This window comes from Hylobates moloch, unplaced genomic scaffold, assembly GCF_009828535.3.
Source record: "Hylobates moloch isolate HMO894 unplaced genomic scaffold, HMol_V3 SCAFFOLD_2, whole genome shotgun sequence".
NCBI lineage: Eukaryota > Metazoa > Chordata > Mammalia > Primates > Hylobatidae > Hylobates > Hylobates moloch.
Window position 1 is genome coordinate 127,091,701 of NW_026652277.1, and position 25,849 is coordinate 127,117,549.

Below are 25,849 nucleotides of genomic sequence, written 5' to 3' on the forward strand. Positions count from 1 at the left end.
GACAGTGGCGATGTGTCTTCTGGCCTTTATTTCCTAAAGGAAAAGCAAAAACAGATTTATATGTTTATTATGGAAAGTAGTCAATTGTTGAAGAAACATAGAATCCCATTTTCAAAACCAGGACTTGGCAGTAAATAGCATAAGTACAAATACCAAAGGCTCTGGCTCTGTTGTGCCCACATTTCTGGGGGGACTGTGCTAGGTATTTTGTCTTGGGAGCACTGAGCCTCCTGTCAGTAAATTGAGTGTGCACGTAGGAAGGCTCATCTGAAATTAGAAACAGCTGGGGCGGGAGCAGGCTGGCAGGTGTCCCTGCTGATGACCAGCACCCCCCATTAACAGAAAATGGAGCGAGGTGGAGCCTGGCTCCTCAGTCCAACTCCATAGATCGCTTCCCTTCAGTATTCCCCTGGGACCACCACGAGGAGGTAGGCACTATCCAGCCAGTTCTTACCAATATAATTAACACGCACATGTGCTTTTGCTCTTCCATGTGGATGGAAGTCAAGCAGTGTTGACATTCTCACATCGTTCCACCACTGTCATGTTATTTTTAAGTATCTTATTTTTAACAGATAATATATGCACATGGTTCCAAATTCAAAATGATGAAAAATATACATTTAGAGTCTTGTTGTCACCATGAACCCCCTTGCACCCTAGTCTGCCACCTGTATGTAACCACTTTCATTAGTTTTCTGTATGTCCTTTCAGTGCTGCTTTGTGCATATATTCATTCTTTCATTCAATAACTATTCAATAAATATTTACATTCTTTCATTACAGGAACTATTCCATGTCCTAGGCTACTATATTTTAGGAAATACTTTAGGAATATATTCTTCCTTTCATTGAGTTTATAGTCTAGGAAGGGGCAGACAACAAGCGATAACATAAGAAAAGAGAAAATAATGGAGTAAGGAAGGGTGGTGTTGCGGAGGTTTGGAGGGGGCTCATTGCAATTTTAAATAGGGTTATTAGGGTAGACCTCACTGAGTGAGTGATGTTTTGAGCAAAAGTTTGAAATAAGGTGAGGTATTGAGCTATGAGGGTATCTAAGTGAAGAGCATTCCAGAAAAGGAACAAGTCATACAAAGGCCCTACGCAGAGCATGCCTACTATATTCAAAGAATAGCAAGGACCTAAGTGTGGCTGGAGTGGAGACCGTGAGGGACAGAAAGCAGTAAGCGTTGAAGTCAGAGAGGGAGGGGGAAGGGGGGCAGACCATGCAAGGCCTTTTGAGGCTTTTTTGTTTGCTCCAAATGCAGTGGGGACCAAGTCTCAGATTTTGAGCGTCATGATCTGGCTTATATTTTGACAGAATCTCTCTGGCTAAGGTGTGGAGAATAGGCTGTGAAGGAAGAAAGGGTGAAAGTAGAAAGAAGCTGGTGTGGAGGTTATTGCAATAACTGAAGAAAGGAGTGATGGTGGCTCAAAGCTGGGAGCAGTGGAAATAGTGAGTGGTCAGACTCTGGGCTTATTGTGAAGTAGGCACTAATGGGTTGAGTATTGTTAGGTGTGTGAGAAAGAAGAACCAATTATGACTCCAGCGTTTTCAGTTGGGAAGATAGAATTTCTATCAGCTGAGAGGAAAACTGTGAAGCAAGTTAGGGAAGGAAGATTGGGAATTTGATTATGCACAAATTAAGTTTTAAATGCCTTTTAGACATCCAAGAAGACATGCCAAGTGAGTATTGGATCTAAATTTGGGAGTTGTCAGGATATGAATGGTATTTAGCTGTGAGACGAGATGAAAACGCCAAGGGAGTGAATATATATAGAAGTGAGGAGGTGGACCACGGCTGAGCCCTGGGACACTCTAATGTTAACAGCTGGGGGTGGTGGGGGAGGAGAAATAGCAAAGACATCTAGAAGGAATATAAAGAACAAACGTTGAGTTAGGAAAACTAGGGCACCGCAGTGTCCCAATGCCTAGTGAAGGAGATTTCTCAAGCAGGAGGAAGCGACAAATTGTGTGAAATGCTGCTGGTAGTTGAGTAAAACCACTGGCTTTAGCCACGTGAAGATCACTGGTGTTCGTGACAAAATCAGTTTCAGTGCAGTGGTGGAGGCGAAAACCAGGTAAGTGGGGTTAAGAGAATTTGTAAGACGTCAAAGGCAGTTTAAGTATAGACTTCTCTTTCTGGGAGTTTTGCTACAAAAGGGTACAAAGAAATGAGGCAATAGCTGATGGGTGAAGTGGGGTCAAGAGAAAGGTTTTTATGAGATGGGAGAAATAACGTGTACTATTGTGAGTGATCCAGGAAAGAGGGGAGAAACGATGATAGAGAAGAAAGGGGAGTTTCTGGGGTAGTAATCCTAGTAGGCTTGAGGGGATATCCTCCCCCTTTATTATCATTGTAGTTATCTCTCTTATAAAATGTGGCATTTTATGGCCACTGTTCTGCACCTTGCCTTTTTCATTTAACAATCTGTGCTTGTTTTCGTAACAGTATATGGAGAATTTTTCTTTTTTTTACGGCTGCATTCTATTTCACTGGAAAGATATGCCATACTTTTAAGTACGCCCTGAAGGGTGGACACTTGTGTGCTTCCAAGCTTTTGCTGCTATAACCAATGTTCCTCTGAATAACTCTGGTTATTTTTTTTTTAATTTTTATATTTTTTCAATTTTATTTATCTTTTTCATTGCAGAGAGAAGTGAACATTTATTTTTGTGCCTTTCTTCCTATGTGTATTTCAAGTCTTTTTCAAAACAAGGCCCCAGGAATCTCTAGATTCAATTATGTCCCTGGGCTTGGCCGAGTGCTACAGGAGTCTTAGGGAGCCTTGTACGGAAGCTAGAGTTACTCATTTACCAACATTAAACCCTGGGATAGACAATGCAGCAAAGAAGGACGCCTTCCTCCATGGAATGTGCTGATTTCAGATGGGGCAGCAGCCAATGTAGAAAACACTAACATTTTTTCTTGGAACTGGATTGTGATGAGAGGTGCTTGCCATGAACATAAGCTACTATCTTTTGTTTTTTGGGTTGTTTTTTGTTTTGTTTTGTTTTGTTTTGTTTTTTGAGACGGAGTTTTGCTCTTGTTGCCCAGGATGGAGGGCAATGGCGCAATCTTGACTCACTGCAACCTTCGCCTCCCAGGTTCAAGCAATTTTCCTGCCTCAGCCTCCGGAGTAGCTGGGATTACAGGTGTGTACCATCATGCCCGGCTAATTTTTGTATTTTTAGTAGAGACAGGGTTTCTCCATGTTGGTCAGGCTGATCTTGAACTCCTGACCTCAGGTGATCTGCCTGCCTCAGTCTCCCAAAATGTTGGAATTATAGGCATGAGCCACCGTGCCCAGCCAGCTACTGTCTTTTCTTTGGCGCTTCCTTTCCAGTTTTTGAAGATAAAGCAGGAAATAATCTTCTCTGAAGATACTTGGTAAAAATTCCCAAAAAAACAAAAACACATGCTTCCACTTCATTGACAAAACTTTACTGCAGTTTGGCACCTGGGTCTAGTTCAGCTGGCGGATAAGCTGATTGATGCATTCACCCCGATAGCCAGGTGTGCCCATCTCCTTGAGGAAGCCCACTCTATTTTTGGTAGCATGACAGGCCACTGAGAGGTGGAAAGGGTGTAAGAACCATGACATCTCCTGGAAATGCTTCCCTGGGGAGGCAATTTCATGAATGAGGTCTTCCAAGCAAATGACGCCAAACTTCCCCAGGTGCTCCTCAATCACTGTGTTGTCTGTCAGAGGGATGGTCTTATTCTTGACCTCGGATTGTCCACGTTTCAAAATGAGTTCCCGGACAGACTTCAGATTTGGAAATCCCCAGGTAACATAAGGTTCCACTATACACAGCATTTTTAGGTTCTGAGGGGTTACTTTTACAAAGACACAACTAAAAATTTTCTTTAGGTGAAGTGTTGCAATGGTTCTCTGCACCAGTAAACTCACACCGCACCAGTAAACTCACACCATTAATCCTTTCAATGCATTCAACAAAGGCCAAGGAATGTTTATCTGGCAATTCCAAGGTGTGAGGTTTCACTTCTAGTCATCTGAGATGCACCTTGTCACATTTCTGCCGCCAGGAACCATGTAGGAATGATTCCAGTCATTTAAACCTGAGCCCTTTTCCTTTCCTCCGCTCCTTCTTTGCTAAAAGTGCCTGCTTTGCCTGGGTGGCTTTGAGGGCTTGATAAGCCTTCCTCTTTTTCAGGAGATTTTCTGGAACCAAAGGGATTTTTCTTTGCTCTTACTCTGCCATCTTTCTAGTGTTGCAGCTACTGATCACGCGCAACCCCTTTAAATTTTTTTTTTTAGAGCGAGGATCTCAACCTGTTTCCCAGCCTACAGTGCAGCGATGTAATCATGGTTCACTGTAGCCTTGACCTTGTGGGCTCAAGGGATTCTCCCACCTCAGCCTCCCAAGTAGCTAGGACTATAGGCATGCATCACCACGCCTGTCTATTTTAAATGTTTTGTGGAGATGGGGTCTCACTATGTTGCCCAGGCTGGTCTGAACTCCTGGCCTCAAGTGAACTTTGCATATGCCTCATCCCATCTGTGTCAGCCATATTGCTGCTTCAATCTTGGAGCTAAAGTTCAGTCTGTCAACATTTCTAATCTGTAACTCTATCTTCTCTCTTCTGAATTTCCTCTCCTTTTTTATCACTATATATTCAAGTTAATTTTGCCCTCTAGCACTAGGAACTTAAGCAGATAAATGTAATAGCTCTTCATTTATTTCTGATCATTGTTTTAGACCAAAGTAATTGGCAGATACATAGAAGGCCTTAATAAAAACAAACATAATGTAGGATTAATACTAATATTTGATTTGCGGTTTTTAGTTATGGTAATGGAATATTCCCTGGATTTCATAGGTGTTCTTCCAAATCTTTGCATTAGGAGTCAGGTTAGAGATCTTCCTAGTTCCCATGTCCAGAGGGTCCTGGATCCCCAGTTGCCCAGCCCCCACTAGTTTTTGCATACAGTTGACCTTTGAACAACATGGTTTGAACTGTGCAGGTCCACTGATACACAGATTTTTTTCAACCAGATGAGGATAGAAAATACAGCATTCAGGATGTGAAAAACACGTGTGCAGAGGGCAGATATTTGTATCCACGAGCCCCCCAGGGCTGACTGCAGGATTTGAATATGCATGGATTCAGGATCCAAGGGTGTTCCTGGGAACAGTCTCCAGTCCCCTGCATGTATCAAGGGGCAGCTGAGTTTGGAAATAGCTTATTGTGTCCCATGTTCTGTCTCAGAGAGTTGCCATTTTATAGCCATTAATGACAGCACAATGTTTTGTGGTACTAGTGCCGGTATGTTTTTCCCCCTAGATCTCTGGAAACACCAAGTCATGAAAGAAAATTTTTCAGTCTCAAGACCACAAATAGTTGAAAAATTTATACAGAGATTAATGCAGAATTATCAGGATGATGGAGTAGAGGTATGTATTGAAAATTAGTCATTCTGTTGGTTTTTATAACATCATCCCAAACAAGGAAAACTTTCTCATTTAATGGATCTCCTAATGCTTCCCTTATTCCCTAAGAATGATTATATGAATACTGAGGCTAAGCCCAAAATAGAGCAATTGTTAATTGTTTTTTTCCTTTTTTTTTTTTTTTTGAAACGGAGTCTCCCAGACTTGAGTGTAGTGGCACGATCTCGGCTCACTGCAACCTCCGCCACCCGGGTTCAAGCGATTCTCCTCCCTCAGCCCCCTGAGTAGCTAGGACCACAGGCATGTGCCACCACACCCAGCTAATTTTTGTGTATTTTTAGTAGAGAGGGGGTTTCACCAAGTTGGCCAGACTGGTCTCAAACTCCTGACCTCAGGTGACCCACCTGCCTTGGCCTACTAAAGTGCTGGGATTACAGGTATGAGCCACCATGCTCAGCTGTAATCATTAATTTTTAATTTTGGAAAAAAATTGATTTCCACTAAAGATCTGAGTAATTAGAATATATGTGTTGGCAAATTTCAAATTTGGTCATTTTTTTAAAGTAACCTTGGAGTTTGTTTATGAATGAGTTGATTTTTAGCAACATATTCTGTTGTTGATTTGTTAGTATGGAAAGCCTAAATGAGGAAAACCAAAATAGCCTATAATGCTGTTACCTAGGAAACATTAAAATGTAGCATATGAAAAAAAGCCAATAGCACAGAAAGCTAGCATTTTCACCCGTCCCCATGCCACCATCTCCAGCTTCCTCTGCAAAGGAAGCCAGCTTCAGCAATCTGTGTGTGTCCTTCCAGAAAAAATATTCGAATCCATGACAACTCTATATATTATATTAAATAATAATATACATTTAATACATACACACACGCATATACACAGTCCTTGGAGTTTTGAAACATGTTTATTCTTGGCAGGAAGTGCCTTGCTAAATCAAAGCAACCCACTGAACAGGCAGGATAAGAGAGTAGACGTAGATATTTGACCATAACAGAGTTTTGAGGAGTGTTAACAAGTGCTTCTGGGTAACTGTGAATCCAGTTTCCTTTGAAACTCAGCCATTTAAAGAAATTTGACTTGGCAAAACATACTTCATTTTTTTAAATGTCTTCTCCAAATTTACATTTTTCCAAGTTCTTCAAATGTTCTCCCTTATTTTATAATATACATCTCAGTTCTTATGAGGTAGACAATTCACAAGCTTGGTTGGGGATACATTTTTCCTCAGAACTTGATGACTTACATGTATTAGTTTAAGCTTTCAATCATAAACAAACATGGTACTGGGTACTCTGAGTGGGTGAAGTAGTTTTCCATCCTTGAGATAAGGAAGTGGTTAGGGTGGGGCATATCAGAAAAATGGATGGAAAAATTTTGTGGCTCACCTTATAAAGGAAGGAAATTCTGGCCTGATGTGGTGGCTCATGCCTGTAATCCCAGCACTTTGGGAGGCCGAGATGGGCAGATCACTTGAGGCCAGGAGTTCGAGACTAGCCTAGCCAACATGGTGAAACCCCATCTCTACTAAAAATGCAAACATTAGCCGGGTGTGGTGGCACGCACCTGTAGTCCCAGCTATTTGGGAGGCTGAGGCAGGAAAATCGCTTCAACCTAGGAGGTGGAAGTTGCAGTGAGCCGAGATTGTGCCATGGCACTCCAGCCTGGGTGACAGGGTGAGACTCCATCTCAAAAAAAAAAAAAAAAAAAAAAAACAGAAATTCTGATACATGCTACAATGAGGATGAACCTTGCAGACATTATTGCTAAGCGAAATATGCCAGTCACAAAAGCACAAATATGCTATGACTCAACTTTTATGAGGTACCTAGAGTAGCCAAATTCAGAGAGACAGAAAGGATGGTGGTTGCCAGGGGACAAGAGGAAAGAATAGGTAATTATTGTTTATCGGGTACGGGGTTTTTGTTTTACAAGATGAAGAGTTCTAGCGGTGGATGGTGGTGATAGCTGCACAGCAACGCGAATATACCTAATGCCATTGAACTGTACCTTTGAAAATGGTATAGTGACAAATTTTATGTTTAACACAACAAAAACAACAGTTTTGTGACTCAAGTCCTTCTCATTTCTTATCTATATGCTTCACCCCAACAATGAGGTCTTGTGGGAAAGAAGCATGAATGTCAGTAGGCAAAGCAAACCCATATCAGGTACACCCCACACTCTGGGCACACTTGAAGAGGCTGGTGTCAGCCTGCCAGTGTCTTGAAGTCGGGGTCCTCAGGATGCTCCAGCCCCTCCAAAGTCTATGCCTGGTAGGCTTCTAGCCTCTTCTAGATCATCTGCAGTGACAGGGAACTTACTCCTCCAGCTACCCCGTCTCCATCATGGAGATGTGCAATCTTGGCTCACTGCAACCTCTACCTCCTGTGTTCAAGTGATGCTCCTGCTTCAGCCTCCCAAGTAGCTGGGATTACAGGCACATGCCACCACATCTGGCTAATTTTTGTATTTTTAGTAGAGACAGGGTTTCGCCATGTTGCCCAGGCTGGTCTTGAACTCCTGACTTCCAGTGATCTGCCTGCCTTGGCTTCCCAGAGTGTTGGGATTACAGGTGTGAGCCACTGCTCCCCAGCCCACTGACGTGTTTTGTCAGCAGAGGTGGGTGTTTTAGAAACATCCTCAAAATACCTCGTGTGTGCCTGATACTAAACAAATTGTTACAAGGGATTCCAAGATGAAGCAAACCACAGAAACTCAATTGCTGCTGGCAGGCCTCAGGGCTAGACTTTGGCCATAACAAGGCCCAGTGCTTGCCATGCTTCACCCCAGGCTGGTTCTCTTGAAGAATCCCTGGGGTAATCTGCTGCTCTTCCACCCAGTGCCATCCATCATGGTTCAGGTTTGAATGATGGTGACAGAACAACCCAGTGGAAGGCAGTGCTGCTTATTGGGCAGAACTGGGCCAATAATCTTAGTCTGCAGCTCTTATGCCAGCCAGGGTCTTGGAGAAGAAACTGGCCAATGGTACCCACTCACGCTGCATTTTGACACAAGCATAGCTGACTCAGGCAGGCAGGGGTAGGTTGCAGAGCAAGTTTTAGGAAATAAATTGCTCCGAGAGCCCAGAGAAGGCTGAGCCCATGGAAGCCACACCGGCTGCTTCATATGCTGCTTCCAGAAGGCTGAGTGCACAGGGTGCAAGACCAAAGCTCACCTGGAGAGAGGGGCTGCTGAGAGCCTGAGAACCTCCCTGCACCCCTCCCTCACTGGCCACTCACTGCTTCCTGTCTGCCCCTCCTCAGACATGTTCCCTGTCCCATGTCCCCTGCAGGCACTCTGCCTGCACCCTTCTCCCTCTCCCTGCTTCCAGCCTCTCTCCCCTTGAGCTGCTCTTTCAGCTCAATCTCTTGAGGCCTCAGTAGAGCCCTGAGAGATGGAAGCAACAGAACTTATCTGGCCTCTGGAGACGCTCAAGGAGAGTCCTACCTTTCCCACCTCTTTGATGTTATACAGACTCACCATAGACTCCTCCTGCTGGCCGGGTAAAACATCATGTTGGCTCAGAGGGCATGGCAGAGGGCCACTGTGGTCCAGTTGTGCATTTCTGTGGGTTTGGGATCCTATATCTGCAGAGGCTGTGGTGGCATTACTGTGAGAAGTGTTTGCCCTGCATAAGAGCTGTTTGATGCCCTGTTGGCACACCCATGTCTGGGCACTGATGCCCAGGATAGTAAAGACTGAGTTGCTGTGGCTGGCTCAGAGCACTGGGCCCAGAAGAGGTCACTGGCCACACCTTGCTGAACTCCAGTAGGGTCTTTTGACTTCTCATGGCTGCAGGCTTTCATTACAGTCAAACCAGGAAGTGCTTCCTTTGTCATGACCAAACCCATGTAGCCTTGCCCTTTCACCAGGAGGTCAAGGTCCAGGGGTAGAATCTTGAGTTCTCTTTGCCTTGTGTCAGCAACTAAACCATGGCTGTCCTGGTGCTTGCTCTCCAGAGGCTGGGTGGGGCAAGAAGGGTAACGGGCAGGTCATCCTGCCCTCACCCCACCAACTAATGCAGCCCCTTGAGGAGGGCCCTAGAGTGTGAGTGGGAGACACTGAGTTCCTGCCCCTCACTGCCCGTCCACTGCTCATTAAATCCAGTATGAGCAGAGGTTTCCATCTGCTGCTTCATTGCCCCTATCTTGATCATATCCTGCCAAGCTGATATAGTTGATGACTTTTTAAAAAGCTCAACTATCTTTAGATTACTATATGCATTTTATTTTTACACATATTTACATAATTATTTTAATTATGTACATTTTATGATTATATTGTAGTAGAAAATACACTCATAATCTTAGTGCTCATTGATAACCATTATTATTATTATTATTTTTAAGAGATAGGTCACCCAGGCTGGAGTGCAGTTGCCTGATCATAGCTCACTGCAGCTTCAAACTCCTGGGCTCAAGTGCTCCTCCCACCTCAGCCTCCGGAAGCTGGGACTACAGGCACACACCACCATGCCCAGCTAGTTTTTGTATTTTTTTTTTTGTAAAGGTGGGGTCTCACTTTGTTGGCCAGGCTGATCTCAAACTCCTGGCCTCAAGCAATCCCTCCTTGGCCTCCCAAAGTGCTGGGATTACAGATGTGAGCAACAGCGCCTAGCCTCCACTATTATTATTTTGACATATTTTCTTCCAAACTTTATTTATAACATTTTTCTATTCATGCACTTTGATATAGGTTGGCTGTGTCCCCACCCAAATCTCACCTTGAACTGTAACTCCCACAATTCCCACATGTTGTGGGAAGAACCCAGTGGGAGGTGATTGAATCATAGGAGCGGGTTTTTACTGCACTGTTCTTACCATAGTGAATGAGTCTCACAAGATTTAATGGTTTTAAAAACAGGAGTTTCCCTGCACAAGCTCTCTTTCTTTGCTGCCATCCATGTAAGACGTGACTTGCTCCTCCTTGCCTTCCACCATGATTGTGAGGCCTCCCCAGCCATGTTGAACTATAAGTCCATTAAACCTCTTTCTTTTGTAAATTGCCCATTCTCAGGTATGTCTTTTTCAGCAGCATGAAAATGGACTAACACACACTTTTTTTTTTTTTTTACAAAATAAGATTATTCTGCATGACCTTTTTTTATAGCATGCTTTTTTGTTCACTTGACAATATGTTATAAAGATCTTTCCTCATCAATAAACATATGTCCATTTATGGTGGCCATTCAGTATTTCATCACGTCTATGAGCCAGATGGATTCAACTCATTTCCACTGTTAGGCATTTTAGGTCATTTCCATTTTTCTTTTCTATTAGAAAAAATATAAAGAATATCTGTTTACATATATTTTCATGGATAACTTTTATTCCCTAAATTCCTAGAAGAGGAGCTACTAGGTCAAAAGTCACAAGCATGTAAAATCTTGTCATAGATACTGTCAGCTTGCCTCCAAAATAGCATCCTGTCTCCCTTCCCCAGCTGCAGCGAGTGAGCCACTGTCCTCACTCCTCCATCAGGGCTCGTCTTACTGCTATTTGCCATCTCTGCTAGTTTACCTCAATAACTTACCTTGGCCAAGCCCATGGTGGGCTTTCCCTGGAGGTCAGTGGAGCACTGGGGTTGCAATGATAGGACAGTGCCCTGGGCCTTCCAGGACAAGCAAATCAGAGCCAGGAGGATCCCCCAGGCTCAAAGGACAGGCTGGCTTCAATGGCAGATGGCCAGGGAGTGGGAGATGGCCTGACCCCAGAAGTGTCACAGATAAAACTCACATTACAGTGTAGGCTGGGTCTTAGACTTGGCCCCATAAACTTTCTCACCCTCCCATCCCTGCAGATAGATACACACACACACACACACATGCACTCATTGATGCACAGAGGGACAAACACACTCACATAGATATGCAGGTCCTAGTTGGGTAGGTCTGTCCTACCTTCCAAATATTGGCTTCCATTTCTCTCCAGAACCTAAATCTAAGCCTGCCTTGGAAGGTTGGGCTGTTCCTTAATTGCCACCTATTCAAAAACTATGCCCAGTCTCCTGGAGAAAGGGAATGAGTGGAATTGCCTAGAGAATGAGCTGTGTGGCCCTTAGACCAGAGCAAGAGAAGCCCCTGCCAGATACCCCATATACCAGAGGGCCCCTCTCTGGCCTTTTTCCAGCCATGATCTTCCTCACAAGGTAAGAAATCCCCTGGGCCACAGGGACATATCCACTCAGAGCCCTGGCCTTCATTTTAGACCATGCTCTAAGTACCTGGGACCTGGAATTCCCTGAGTCCCTGGCCTGAATGCGCCTCCTTCCTGGATCACCTTCCCCAGAGTGAGAGTGGACCTCATCACTAGTGTGCACACCCCTGGCCTGGAAGTGGCCAAGGGGCGACTGGGCATGTGGATGGAGTTTGGACATGCAGGCTAGGATGTCCACTCACAGGCATGTGAAGACCTCACAGCATGACGTGAGGCCAGAGCTGGGAAGAGAAGGGGGTCACACTGTAAACTATAGGTTGGGGACCAGTCCTCCCCAGGTCACCACACTTCAGCATAGAACTGAGAGTAGTCGGCCGTGTGACTCTCACGCCTGTAATCCCAGCACTTTGGGAGGCCGAGGCAGCTGGATCACCTGAGGTCAGAAGTTTGAGACAAGCCTGGCCAACATGGTGAAACCCCATCTCTACTAAAAATACAAAAATTAGCTGGGTGTGGTGGTGCACCCTTGTAATCCCAGCTATTTGGGAGGCTGAGGTGGAAGAATTGCTTGAACTTGGGAGGCGAAGGCTGCAGTAAGCTGAGATCACACCACTGCACTCCAGCCTGGGCGACAGAGCGAGACCCCTCTGAAAAAAAAAAAAACTCAAGAGTAGTCCAGGAATAATAAATTCAAATCTGGCTTTCCAGGTCATTTTTCAGGTCTGTTTTTCAAGGTGGGAGAATTAAACATTTCATTCTGATAGTTTGTTAGTTTGATTTATAACCTTTCAATGTTTTGACACATGCTATGTGGGCTTCCATTGTCCTCGTGTCCCTACAAATGTTCAAAGCTGACCTGAAAGAGAGGCTTGCAAGACTAGAGCCCATGTTGGATATAGAGGAGAAACAAAAGTGGGTCTGTGAGCCAAGGCAAAGAGTGCCTGGGGCCCTGGCATGATGAGGCTGCACTGCTGGAGTGGCTGTGAATAATGAATGCCTCTTTCCTTTCAGATCACTTTCAGGAAAAATCACCTTGAGGCCTGCCTCCTTTCCCTGGGTTGTGATGTGATGGCAAGAGAACGCAGCAACTTTGAGACCTACTCCATGTGCTCTGAGCACGTGTTGCGTCGTGCTAGGCAGAGGCTCAGCCAGAAAGAGCAAGTAGGTTCCCAGAGAGAGGAGAACTGCAGTGGGGAATGGGCGTGGGCAAGGAGGCTCAGGAGGCACTCAGAAGAGAAGAGTAAAACTGAGGGGGTTGGGATACATACAGTGGTTCTTATGCCAGAACTGAGAGTGAATGGTACCCTCAAATCTCTCTACTCATTGGCTCAGTCATTCCCTTGGGCTCTGGTGTTCTCAGTTGCACACTAGGTTATGTGCTTGGGAGGTGTCTGGTGGGGAATACAAAAGGTGAGCAACAAAGGGGCTGGCCCTCCAGGGGAAAGTGCATAGCTGTCCTTTCCACCCTCGGCAAACACAAGGCACCATGTGCTGTTCCTGGTCTGGGAAAGAAGCCAGGATCCTTGAGTAAACTCTCTCTTCAGGAAGCATGTCATGGGTCAGTCTCACTGGAGACTTCCTTAAAATATGAGCCCACTGGTGGGATGGAAGAGTCAGTCCTCCTGCCCTGGGCTGCCCACTATTGTGAAGGTAGATTGCATCAGAGGTTTAGTGTGATTTTAGTTTATACCTTAGAAAAGTTCAAAAATCTAAACCACTAGCCAAAACACCAAATGAAGCATTAAAATGATGAACAATGAGCCTTGGAGCCACCCCCGTTTTGGCCTATCCCCATTACTCAGTTCATGGCATCAGTGTGGGTACCTGGAAGTCATTGTCTTTTGAGGCTGTGTTAGGCATCCTGAAGTCCAGTGGGGCAACTCACACAGTCTCAGCTCCAGGCACAGCCTAAGGTTCTCAAAATGGGGCTCCATTAACACAAATAGGAGGTGTTTGGAATGTGCTGTACTGACTTGAGCCATGGTTGGAAGACTAAATGTTTGAGTTTTGTTGTGTACTGCTTTCTCCTGCCCAGGAATTATATGCTACACAAAGAGGCCAGGGTCCACCTGAAGACAGTGCTGGCCAGGTAGGTCATTTCCTATTAAAAGTTTCTCTTCTCCGTTTCTCACATCCACTCTCTCAGGGTTAGCCAGCTATGGGATGCCTTAGAGTCATTTGCTTGTGTCACCCATAGAAGTCCCGTCAGTGAAGGTCCACTACAGGAACACCAAGGAGTGTGCTTTCACTTTTGGTGAGCAACCCTCCTTAGGGTGCATTTTTTTTTCTTGAGTTTTTTGGTCGCTTTTGTTATTTTGTACTGGTTTTGTTTTGTTCTGTTTTTGTTGTTACTTTGGGGAGTTTTGTTGTTGTTGCTTGTTTTCTTTTGATGCCAGTTAAGGTGCATTCCAGGTCAGACGTGGTGACTCACGCCTGTAATCCCAGCACTTTGGGAGGCCAAGGTGGGTAGATCACCTGAGGTCAGAAGTTCCAGACCAACCTGACCAACATGGAGAAACCCTGTCTGTACTAAAAATACAAAATTAGCCAAGTGTGGTGGCGCACGCCTGTAATCCCAGTTACCTGGGAGGCTGAGGCAGGAGCATTGCCTGAACCCAGGAGGTGGAGGTTGCGGTGAGCCAAGATCGCTCCAGCCTGGGCAACAAGGGCAAAACTCTGTCTCAAAATAAATAAATAAATAAAATAAAATGCATTCCAAAAAAGAAAAGGGATGTTTGGGCTGAGGTGTCAAGGGGAGGCCAGTTTGGAAATGGAGGCCAAGACAGTTGAAGTATTTTTCTCTAACTGAAAAGGGCCTATGTAGTGGCTTTTCTGGGGTCACTTATTCACCAGTCAGTGCCTGGCACTTTTCTGGGACCTTTGAATTGTCCTTAAATTCTTCTGCCCACATTTATGCATCAGAATGTTCACTCTCTTCTTTAGGTTTAAAATAGAAGTGAAATTCAATACTGATCTATAAGAAACTATTTTGTAGTAGCAGTTTGAAACTCCTAAACACACACACACACTTTCTCATGCTTCTGGATTGCAGAGCTCAGTCATGATATGAGCATGGAAATCACCGCTCTGAGAGCCCAACTCACAGACTGGGAAGAGGTGAATCTGAATCTCAAGAAGTAGATTAGAAAAGAAGTCCAAGAAGAATACGAAGCATTAGTCCGAGCTTTGTTTGAGACCTGTTTACACATAAAAGTAAGTGTCCCGTGTTGAACGTCTGGGCCACCCATTGGGGAGCCGAGTGTAACAGATTCCCATGGTGGCTGCACACCCAGGGATCGACGACAGAATGATGGGCTTTGTGGTAACAAGAGATTCTTAGGCCCAAGAATTTTCTAGCTCTAAGCTTTCACTGCAGAAAGAGAGTCAGCAATGGGTTGTCATTAACCACGACAGACACTGAATTTGGGGATAATATAGAAGTCTGTTTTTTACCCTCTGTTGACAGTTGCCATTGTCACTGTCTGATTGCTGTTGGGAGGAGAGAGTGTTCTGCTCCCCCCAATCCCCCACCTCCCCAGTTTCTACCACCATTTTATCTGTTAGTGTGACTTTCCAGACTACAGTGCCTGGGCCAGGCCAGACCTTATGTAGGTAGCAGCAGGTGCCTCTGGAGAACTCCCTGGACACATTCAGAATTTGAATCAGCTTCCACAATTTTTTCCAACCCTCAAAATGCCTGCCAGCCTCACTCTCACATTCAGTGTCAGCAAAGACCCATTGCAGAAGTGATGGGGCGCGCGTGCACCCGCAGCACTGTGGAAGCCAATCGCTTTCATCTGATGTTTGCGCAGCCGTAAGATAGATGCCCCATTCCTAAAATGGGCCATCAGGGAGACCGGTCCAGCTGACTCACTGGTGTGAATTTCAGTACAACCTACCACCTGCAAGTCCACAGCTTCCCCCAACCCTGTCCCCTTCCCTGCTATTGGATACACCCCAAAGCCAGCCCCATTTGGGTCCTTGCGTCTCTCCCCAGGATTGCAGAGTGGCCCTGAGGGTTGTTGGGTTAACAGGAGCTTCCACCAGTACTCACCTTGGCCTGGTCATTCCAGCGAGAATTTCCTCTTACTTGCAGTGTAAATGCTTACACATATTAAGGGATCAAACACAAAATGTATTAGGTCTGGTGCTGCAGGAGAAGGATGGGCAGACAGTGACAGCTGGAATTTGCTAAGCCATCTTTCAGGTGTGAGATTGTTGAGAAATGTCTTAAGTTCCTTTTAGCTTCTGCCAGATTCCCAGTTAAAAAGTAGATTCTCTCTGTTTCCCAGGCTGAAGTAGTTCCACCAAGCCTCCTACAGTAGGGAATCCCTGTTATATTCCAGGGTCCCACGAAGTGCTAAAGCTTCTGTTGTGTGGCCAGAGCCAGGCTTCCCTCCATGGCTCCCAGCTGGGCAACCTCCTCCTGCCTTCCTCTCCCGGGAAGTGGTTTAGAAGTGAGAGGACACCCCTACCCTACCTCTCACCCCAGAGACACTGGGTGTCTTAGTCTGCTCAGGCTGCCATAACAAAATATGATAGGCTGCACAGCTTAAACAACAGAAAGTGTATTTCTCACAGTTCTGGAAGCCAGAAGTCTGAGATCAGGGTGCCAGCGTGGTCTGCTTCTGGCTGAGGGCATGCTTCCTGGCTTGCAGGTGGCTGCCTTCTCACTGTCCTCACATGGAAGAGAGGGAGAAAAAGAAAGGTCTCTTTCTCTCCCTCTTCCTATAAGGCCACAGTTTATTGCAATAGAGCCTCACCCTTATGTCCTCATTTTAATCTTAATTACCTCTTAAAGATCCTTTCTCTAGATGCTGTCACATTGCTGGTTAGGGTTTCAACATATGAATCTGAGGAAGACACGATTCAGTCCATAGCACTGGGTCTTCAGTTGTACTTACCATTGATCAAGCTGTTTCCTCACAAGCCATTTAGCCAGAAGCCATTCAGAACGGAATATTTCCTAATGAGGTTTCTGCTAGATCCTAAATAGGAAGGCAGCCAGCCTGACTCCCTCCTCCACTTTATCTATATTTAACAGAGCTCCTCAGGAGTGGCTCATCTGCAGTGTCTTGTCTGGTCACATTCTGCTGTGAGTCAACTAGCAGCAAAAATCTTTGGTTCAGCTTCCCAAGTAACTCTTACCAGGGGCAGTTTGGTCAGCAGGTTTTCTACCTGTGTGACCTTCCACTGTCCTCCTGGCTCAGCTTGCCTTGGTGTTGACAAGGAAGGCACAATCTAAGATGTGCTGGTGTCCAGATGATGAAGCCCTATGAATAAAAGACAGCACTCAGGGGGCCGCTAAGTGTGACTTCCTTATAGTACATGTCAGAATAATTGTCTGAGTAGGTGATATCTTAATGTGAAATTACTTACAAAAGTTAAGTTGTAGAAGGCAAAATGGCTTTTCTTCAACTGCCCTTCACACTACCCAAATCCATTTTACTTCCTTGACTTGATTCTGCAATTTGCAAGAGAAGCTGGATGAGAATCAGCTTAATTTGATCCAGAAAGTGTGTGAGCTCATCGGTGAAGTGAGAACAGAAGGGATTGACAATATGAAGGACCTAAAGAAAAAAATGGGGCTCTGCCAGCCCTGATGAAGGAATGAAAGAAAACCCAGCCAAAGTATGTGATTTCATTTAGCAATGTGATATCAGCATTTCATCCTAGCATCTGACTCCACCATTCACCCTGTTAGCATTCCAGCCTGATTTCTCTGAGAAAGCATTGCATCAGGCATTGTAAAGAGGGCACAGGGACGCACTGCACAATTGTGTCATCTTCTGGAATGCATGTTTCTGATGTTAGGGTTTGTGCCCTTCCTATGAAAATGTTGGGGGCAGCCTTTCCTGAAAATGAGACTTCTTAGCAGGAACAGCTGTGGGCCTTGGAGCAGGACAACTGCAGCCTGGCCACCCTGGTGTGCAAAGTGAGGAGCCTGGGCTGCTGGAGGCTGGCTGTGCAGCAGGCACGCTTCCAGGCCCAGCTAAGCAGGGCAGAAAAGGTGAGCTCTGGTGGGGGAGGCCCAGACAGTCCCCAGGATGGCTGATCCCAAGCCTCCATGGCTGCAGCTGCCATGGTGTCACTGTAGCTGTGAGTGGCACTGGTGTCAGGTGGCCCAACCATCCTGAAGGACCTGACAGTTGGCGATTTTTCCTGGGAACAGGCCATGTGAGAACTTCAGGAGAAATAGAAAGGGGGCAGAAGCAAAAGGGGCAAGAAAGAACAGATCAGAGAATTCAGCATAAGGGAGGGCAGTGAAAAGATGGAGGAAAAGCTTCACCAAGGGCTTGAGGCTGCTTTGTCAAAATACTGCATATCTTTGGGTTTCATACATGATTATCTGAGGAAAATGAAGTCACAAAATAATAAGTGAGAAATCTGCTTTAAGGCAAATTGACTCCAAAGCGCATATTGATAGCTATTTGGAAACTTTCACATCCTGTTTCTGAAAGTATTTACTCTGATATGTTACCCTCTTCTGAATTAAAATCATGGAAGCAGGCTGGACATGGTGGCTCATGCCTGTAATCCCAGCACTTTGAGAGACCAAGGTGGGCAGATCACCTGAGGTCAGGAGTTTGAGAGCAGCCTGGCCAACATGATGAAACCCAATCTCTACTAAAAATACAAAAAAATTAGCTGGGTGTGGTGGCAGGCACCTATAGTCTCAGCTACTCAGGAGGCTGAGGCAGAAGAATTGCTTGAACCTGGGAGGTAGAGGTTGCAGTGAGCCAAGATTGTACCACTGTACTCCAGGCTGGGTTGACAGAGAAAGACTCCATCTCTAAATAAATAAACAATAAAATAAAATAAAATCATGGAAGCAGTGACTAGCAGGAGCTCCCTTTTACCAGAAGTTTGAAAGAAGAATGGATGGGAAAGTGGTTTAGATACTGCTTTTGAAACTAAAAATCTGGAAAGGAAACCTATTTCCTATCTTACTGTGTTTGGGATGTTTACAGGAATCTATTCAAAGTGAAAAAGAGTATTTACGCATCAAGCTGATGGCAGAGCGAGAAGTGGGTTTATTTCGTCAGCAGGTCCTGGCTCTCAGGCAAGCCCTGGCCAGGGCACAGGCCGACAGCGCGAGGATATGGAAGCAGCAGGACAGCCAGATATCCGAGCTTCAGACCCTCTTCCTTGTTCCCTTTGCAGTTAACTCTGCAAAGCTGAACGTGGCCACCACACTTGGTGCTGTGGCTGCCAGGAGCAGTCACCAGAGCACCACAGCCTGAAGCCACACAGATGGCACATCCAGGAAAAGATGGCCTGGACTTGGGCTTCCCTTCTCCTCCCTCCTCTCTAGCCCGGAAACCAAGGGTGGTGGCCAAAAGGCTATTGTTCTTACTCATATGCGGCTGAGAAAATACTACTCATAAGCAAGATCATTATCACATACGTGTGTGTGTGTGTGTGTGTGTCCATTTCTTTGAGGATCTTTTTGCTAGAGGCTGTCCTGGGATCCTGTGATCTAGGCCTCTGCCTTGAACACAGGCTTTCATGGGGCAAGCAGCACACTTTCAGTTGACAACAATCCTTGGCAAGTAGAGTGTGGTCCAGCCTTGCAGTATTATCCCCCACGCGAGACTCTGTCCTTTGCCAGTGATCCATACTGTGTCTCACTTCCAGAAGTTACTGCTGTGCGATAGGGGCTGGCACCAAAATAAAGGCATTCTAAGCCTAAGCATTTCCTTACTGTGCCAACCTTCTGGGCATGAATGAAGCAGGGCGACTCTAGGTTTAGAGTGAGAACAGCCGAGTTGAAGTAACAGCCTGGGAAAGCTAGGCATATTTAAAGCATGAAATTTAATTTGTTCATCTTGGGCCCTAATTCCTCCATGATTCTGCATCAGATGAGTTAACTATGTAAAGTACATTATAAACTGTAAAGTCATCATACAGGTATGAATAATAATATTAAGTATTGACCATCTAGTACTTAGGATAATACTTATTAGAAAAACTTTGGAACAGAACCAAATTATTTCTACCCTTATCCTTCTTTAACTATCTAGAATCTGACTTCCCCAGATTTTTGGAAGTGAAAACAGAGCCTAAATCAGAACCTCCTATCTTCGCTCATTGTGTGTATGGCATGGCTCCGTCTCCTTGGTGTTAAATGCTTCCACGGCTACCTCCTGACAAAGGCTCCACGACAATGTAAATGTTGTTTGTGCTAGATATGATTATCTGGTTAGTAAGCTGATACATATTATCAAATCTGGGTATTAAAAGACCAAATTATTTGCCCTGGTACTGCTGTACAGTGGCGTGATCGCGTGCCTGGCTTTTGGTGTCTGTTCTGCTTCCCTCTGACTGTCACTTCAGGGCTCACAGTGTAAATGCCAGGCTAGGCTAGATCCTGGTACAGGACAGAATCATTGGGCCACATTTTCTAGAGCCTAGGAATACACCATGTAGTTGTGTCCCTGAGCCCCAAAGGAGGGGATGGTTATTATGCTGTCCAACCTCTCCCCACTTCTGCTGGGAAGAAAGGCTCCCTGCCTCCTCCTTTCTTTTGGTGTTTTCCTGCCACAGGCTCAACTGCTGAAGGAGTTAGAACATAGAGTGACCAGGAAGCTCTCACCCAGCAGCAGCTGCATTTCATGAAAACATCCAGGATGGAGAAGCTCTTGGAAGATGTGGGGCAAAAAGAACAGCAACTGAAGCTCCTTAGCAAAGAGGCTGAGAAGGCTTCTAAGCTGGGCCAACTGCAGCAGAAAAAAATGAAGAGGGACCTCCACCAGGTAAACCTCAGTAAGAGGGAGTGTCCAACCAGAGTGCACCTGGTGCCCCAGCGAGGGCTGCTGCATCCTTCCCCTGCGTGCCCATGCCTCTCTCCTGTCCCCCACAGCAGTGTTTCTCAACCTCTGTCACTTATAGGCAGCCCAGGAGAATGGCAGCCTCTCTCCCCACAGTGTCTCCCCATACCACAGGTATTGCTGGGCAGGCCATGGTGGCTTGGCTGCCTCAGGGCTCGGAATCTCAGGACCCCTGTAACCTACTGAAAAACCCTGTTTCTACCCAGCTCTCATCTTTGAACTAGGAATCTTTTAGAAAATTCCAAGAAGTAACCTGGAAAAGCAGCAAGTGTTAATGGAGGCTATGACAAGAAGATTTTATTCAAGTGTTTCGGGAACTGCAGAGACAAAAATGAAAGGCAAAAGTGGTTTGCAGATCCAATGTATTTTGTTAACTATACCTAACAACAAAGAAATAGAAGAGAATACTAGAATGTAGGTGTGGATTAATACAAGTTTCAACAAAGCAGAAAACAATGTAATTCAATAAAAAAGGAAAAAGTAATTTCCAAAGCAGGCGCCTCACACATATCCATTGAATGAGCAAATCACTGAATTCATTCATCAGAGATAGAAGGAGATGGAAATTGAAAGACAAATTATTGGTCAAGTGTTTTTTTTTTTTTTTTTTCTTTTTTTGAGACAGAGTCTCATCTGTCACCCAGACTGGAGTGCAGTGGTGTTATCTTGGCTCACTGCAACCTCCACCTCCCAGATTCAAGCAATTCTCCCACCTCAGCCTCCTTTGTAGCTGGGGCTACAGGCATGAGCCACGAGCCACTATGCCCAGCTAATTTTTGTATTTTTAGTAGAGACGGGGTTTTACCACGTTGGCCAGGCTGGTCTCGAACTCCTGATCTCAGGTGATCCGCCTGCCTTGGCCTCCCAAAGTGCTGGGATTACAGGCGTGAGCCACCGCGCCCAGCCTCTGATCAAGTAAGTGCTCAAGGAAGAGATCAATAAGGAGAATTCTATCCACAAAAATGACAAAAAAAGATTAAAATTTGAATTGAGTAAAAGCTAAAGAAAATATTTATATAGAAATGGGTAGAGAAAATGAGTAGCTTTAGAACAAAAATTAGAATTTCATATTTATTGCCTGAAAAGTAAACAAAAATATGAACCTATAAGAAAACTTTGGCATCCTAATTTTGTTACAAATTATGCTTTTTTAAAAGCCACCACAAAAACAGAGAAGTTCATAGATTCATTTCTTAAAGGTTTTCTCTAGTTAATTATTTGTTTCATGGCAGAGATTCTAGAGGTGGTCAAAACAAATATTTTGAGGTTTCTCTCAACAAATGTGCACTTTATCATATGTATGTATAAGCCATTGGCCCTTTGTAGAGTACACCTCCAGCTCTCCTGACAGCTCAAGTGTCCCTGCGCCTACCTACTTTAAACAGCAATCCTCAGCCAGCAAGACCCGAGCCCCTCACCCTCACCCCCGGCCCCTTCCAGCCAGACGTGGCTTCTTTAATCTATCTCCGGCCTCTGACTCCATGGGCAGATATTCACTGTCTGACCTCGGAGAGCCTCAGTGTCCTAACCTGTTGCCTGCACCTGGTTGAGGTCATTTATAGCAGGGGTTTCCAACTCCCGGGCTGTGGACTGGCAGGGGTCCATAGCCTGTGAAACTGGGCTGCACAGCAGAAGATGAGCAGCAGACAGCATAACTGCCTGAGCTCCGCCTCCTGTCAGACCAATGCTCCTTAGATTCTCATAGGAGCACAAACCCTATTGTAAACTGCACATGTGAGGGATCTAGGTTGCCTGCTCCTTATGAGAATCTAGCTAGTGCCTGATGATCTGAGGTAGAACAGCTTCATCTTGAAACCATTTGCCCCCACCCCGTGGAAAAACTGTCTTCCATGAAACCAATACCTGGTGCCAAAAAGGTTGGGGACCAGTGATTTAGAACACAGGCCCTGGAGTGGAACTGAGTGGTTCATACTGCCGGCCCTCCAGCGGTGTGGCTTTGGGTAAGGTCTGTGGCCTCCCTATGCTTTGGTTTCTTCATCATTACAATGGAAACAATGTACTCACTTCACTGAATTTGGGGGATGATTAAATTAGGAAATTAGGTAATTCAAATAAAGCCCTTAAAACTAGGCCTAAAACAGGCATGCCTGTAGTCCCAGCTGCTTGGGAGGCTGAGGCAGGAGGATCTCTTGAGCCCAGGAGTTCAAGCCTGCAGTAAACTAAGATTATGCCACTGTACTCCAGCCTGGGTGAAAGAGTAAGACCCTGTCTCTAAAAAATAAAAGTAAAAAATTAACAAAAATAAACAGGCCAGGCGCGGTGGCTCACTCCTGTAATCCCAGCACTTTGGGAGGCCAAGGTGGGAGGATTGCTTGGGCAACATGGTGAAACCCTGTTTCTACAAAAAATACAAAAATTAGCCAGGGGTGGTGGTGTGCATCTGTGGTCCCAGCTACTCGGAGGGCTGAGGTGGGAGGATCACTTGAACCCGGTTGCGGTGAGCCAAGATTGTGCCAATGCACTCCAGCCTGCGTGACAGAGTGAGACTTTGTCTCAAAACAAACAACAGCAAAATCACGGTGTGATACATAGCTCTCAGTAAATTTTGGCTGTTGATATTTTTGTTGGGAATGTGAAGGTAGACAGCCTTGGAAACAGGTAGGTAGACCTGGACTCAAATCCTGGCTGTGTGGCCTTGGGCAAGTCACTTCACCAGCCTCTGTGACATTGGGGTGAGTGACCTAACACAAGGAGGTCCTGAGGAAGCACGCTTCCTTGCTGGTATTTCTCAGGTTTCCTAGTGCCAGCCTGGCTCAGGAAATCTTGATATGTTTCCTTGGCACCAGCCTATAGGGAATGAGGATCCTACACAAATCCCTACAGTATGGAGAGGGACTTTGGACCTAGTTTATGTTAGGAAGTTTTCCTAACTCTGGAGCTCTGGTAATCTTCTGAAATTTAAACTATGCTTGGGAGCCCCCCGACATAAGGAAGAGCCCACTTTAACGTTTAGGGCAATACTATGCAGGGGCCTTCTGGCCGGGTATGTATAGGCAGAGTGGGATGTACAACACACGGGGCTGAATGCTTGAGATTAGCACGTGTATTCACTTCCTAGGGTTGCCTTAATTATCACAAACTGGGTGGCTTAATAGAATAAAAACGCATTCCTTCACAGCTCGGGAGGCCAGAAGCCTGAAACTAATGTGCTGGCAAGGCTGGTTCCTTTTGGAGGCTCTGAGGAAGAATCTGTTCCATGTCTCTTCTTAGTCACATTTTGGTCTCTGGCATTCCTCGGCTTGTAGTTACCTCACTCCAATCCTGCCTCTGTCATCATGGAGCCTTCTTCCTGTGTGCTCCTCTGTCTGTATCCTCATCCTATCTTCTTTGTAAGGACAACAGTCATTAGATTCAGGGCTCACCCTAAATCCAGTATGACCTCATCCTAACAAGTCCATCTATGAAGGCCCTATTTCCCAATAAGGTCACATTCTGAGGTTCCAGGTAGACATGAAATTTGGGGGGTACTCTTCAAACCACTACAGTATGTATTTTCTACAAGTAAAAACAATTAGGAGATTATAAACTGAAAAAGCACACCTGTGATCTGTGCAGATGAGATACACTTTGGACCCGGGCACTGTCTGGCTGGGGAGTGTGGGCTAGCCGTGCTGGGGGAGAGCCATACAAGCCAATACAAAGGTTGCTTCTGGAGATGGGCTTGTCAGAACAGGGCATTCCTGGCAGATGCTGAGCTGAGAGCAGAGATCTAGGACAGAGATCAAGTCTTTCCTCTGTTTGAAACTGTCCAGGGGCTCTGACAAGTCCTCATTGTAGATGCAGTGGCTGGGCCTCCAAGTTCCTGTGTGCACTGGGCCCTCACTCCCATCTTCCTCTACCTATCTGATGAAATAAACATGAAAGATATAACCTTGTGAATAAGTTCCTAGCTATTATAAGGTATAAGGGATTCCATGGACTGTTCCTTTTTGGTTAAGTTCTTGGTCTTCCTGAAGTTCTTGATTCTCAGAAGGCTAAGCTGAGCCTAATCAGGCCAGAGCCAGTTCTCTTTGCAGGGTAGCCTGGGACACCCATTCTTCCTAGGAACCCCCTGTGAACCGAGGAAATGAAAGTGAGCACAAAGCATCTCTGCTTCTCATTTTCCCCTCAGATGAGAAGCTGGCTTGCCCAGGAGCGCAGTGTGAAGCTGGATGCTCTCCAGCGTGTAGAGGAGCTGCAGAGTCAGCTTCACGATGCCCAGCGGTCAGCTGTCCCCACGGGTCATCAGGCGGTAAGGATACCCCCTGCTCTGGCTAGAAAACCCTCCTAGTCTCTGGGGTCTGAACTGAGGAGGGTCTCAGGGACTCAGGGAGGACTGAGTCAATAACTATCCAGTGGTTATTGAGTGGGTCCTCCACAATGTTTGTTGAATGACACATAAATGGATAAACCGTAATTCTGATTTACAGTCAAAACTTCCTACTTTAGCACCTTGGAGTACTGACATACAACTACTAAAAGGTTTCAGTCATAAAAAACTGGTCTTGGCTGGACACAGTGGCTCACAACTGTAATCCCAGCACTTTGGGAGGCCGAGGTGGGCGGATCACGAGGTCAGGAGATTGCAACTATCCTGGCCAACATGGTGAAACCCCGTTTCTACTAAAAATACAAAAATTAGCTGGGCATGGTGACACACACCTGTAATTCCAGCTACTCGGGAGGCTGAGGTAGGAGAACTGCTTGAACCCGGGAGTTGGAGGTTGCAGTGAGCTGAGATGGAGCCATTGCACTCCAGCCTGGTGACAGAGCGAGACTCCGTCTCATAAACACACACACACACACACACACACAATCTGGTCCCAGAACCAGTTCATTGGATTTTGAGACATCTTAATGCTTTGGGATACCAATGACCCCATTTCTCAGTTATTCATAAAGTACGTGATGATTCTTGTGTGCTGGGGGTTTGGGGTGTCCTTGAAAATAACAATCAAAATAGCTCTCTGAGCAGTGCAGGCAGCATGGAGCCGAGGCCAGACCCCAGGATGTCTCTAAACCAGCTTCCTCCTCTATAAGATGAGGACTAAATACATTCTAAGTTCTCTTCTAGATCTGACTATTAGAAATATCACCAGGCCGGGCGCGGTGGCTCACGCTTGTAATCCCAGCACCTTGGGAGGCCGAGGCAGGCGGATCACGAGGTCAGGAGATCGAGACCACGGTGAAACCCCGTCTCTAATAAAAATACAAAAAAAAAAAATTAGCTGGGCGTAGTGGCGGGCGCCTGTAGTCCCAGCTACTCGGAGAGGCTGAGGCAGGAGAATGGCGTGAACCTGGGAGGCGGAGCTTGCAGTGAGCCGAGATTGCGCCACTGCACTCCAGCCTGGGTGACAGAGCAAGACTCCGTCTCAAAAAAAAAAAAAATCACCAAATATCACTAACCATGATTGGCCTGTTGTTA

General features: G+C 45.7%; 1 protein-coding gene and 1 pseudogene across 1 annotated transcript in view; one reads left to right on the forward strand and one right to left on the reverse strand.

Annotated features, from left to right (window-relative positions):
- Positions 1-25,849, forward strand: part of LOC116476836 (coiled-coil domain-containing protein 162-like) — a 61,206-nt gene that overhangs the window by 29,838 nt on the left and 5,519 nt on the right. The window contains 11 exon segments of the mRNA XM_032167196.1: positions 5,313-5,422; positions 12,605-12,754; positions 13,629-13,686; positions 14,646-14,812; positions 17,077-17,169; positions 17,171-17,224; positions 17,472-17,603; positions 18,565-18,712; positions 20,136-20,171; positions 20,174-20,349; positions 24,557-24,665. Of these exon segments, the coding sequence (XP_032023087.1) occupies positions 5,313-5,422; positions 12,605-12,754; positions 13,629-13,686; positions 14,646-14,812; positions 17,077-17,169; positions 17,171-17,224; positions 17,472-17,603; positions 18,565-18,712; positions 20,136-20,171; positions 20,174-20,349; positions 24,557-24,665 (1,233 nt within the window).
- On the reverse strand, positions 3,455-4,249 carry LOC116470746 (large ribosomal subunit protein uL30-like 1; annotated as a pseudogene).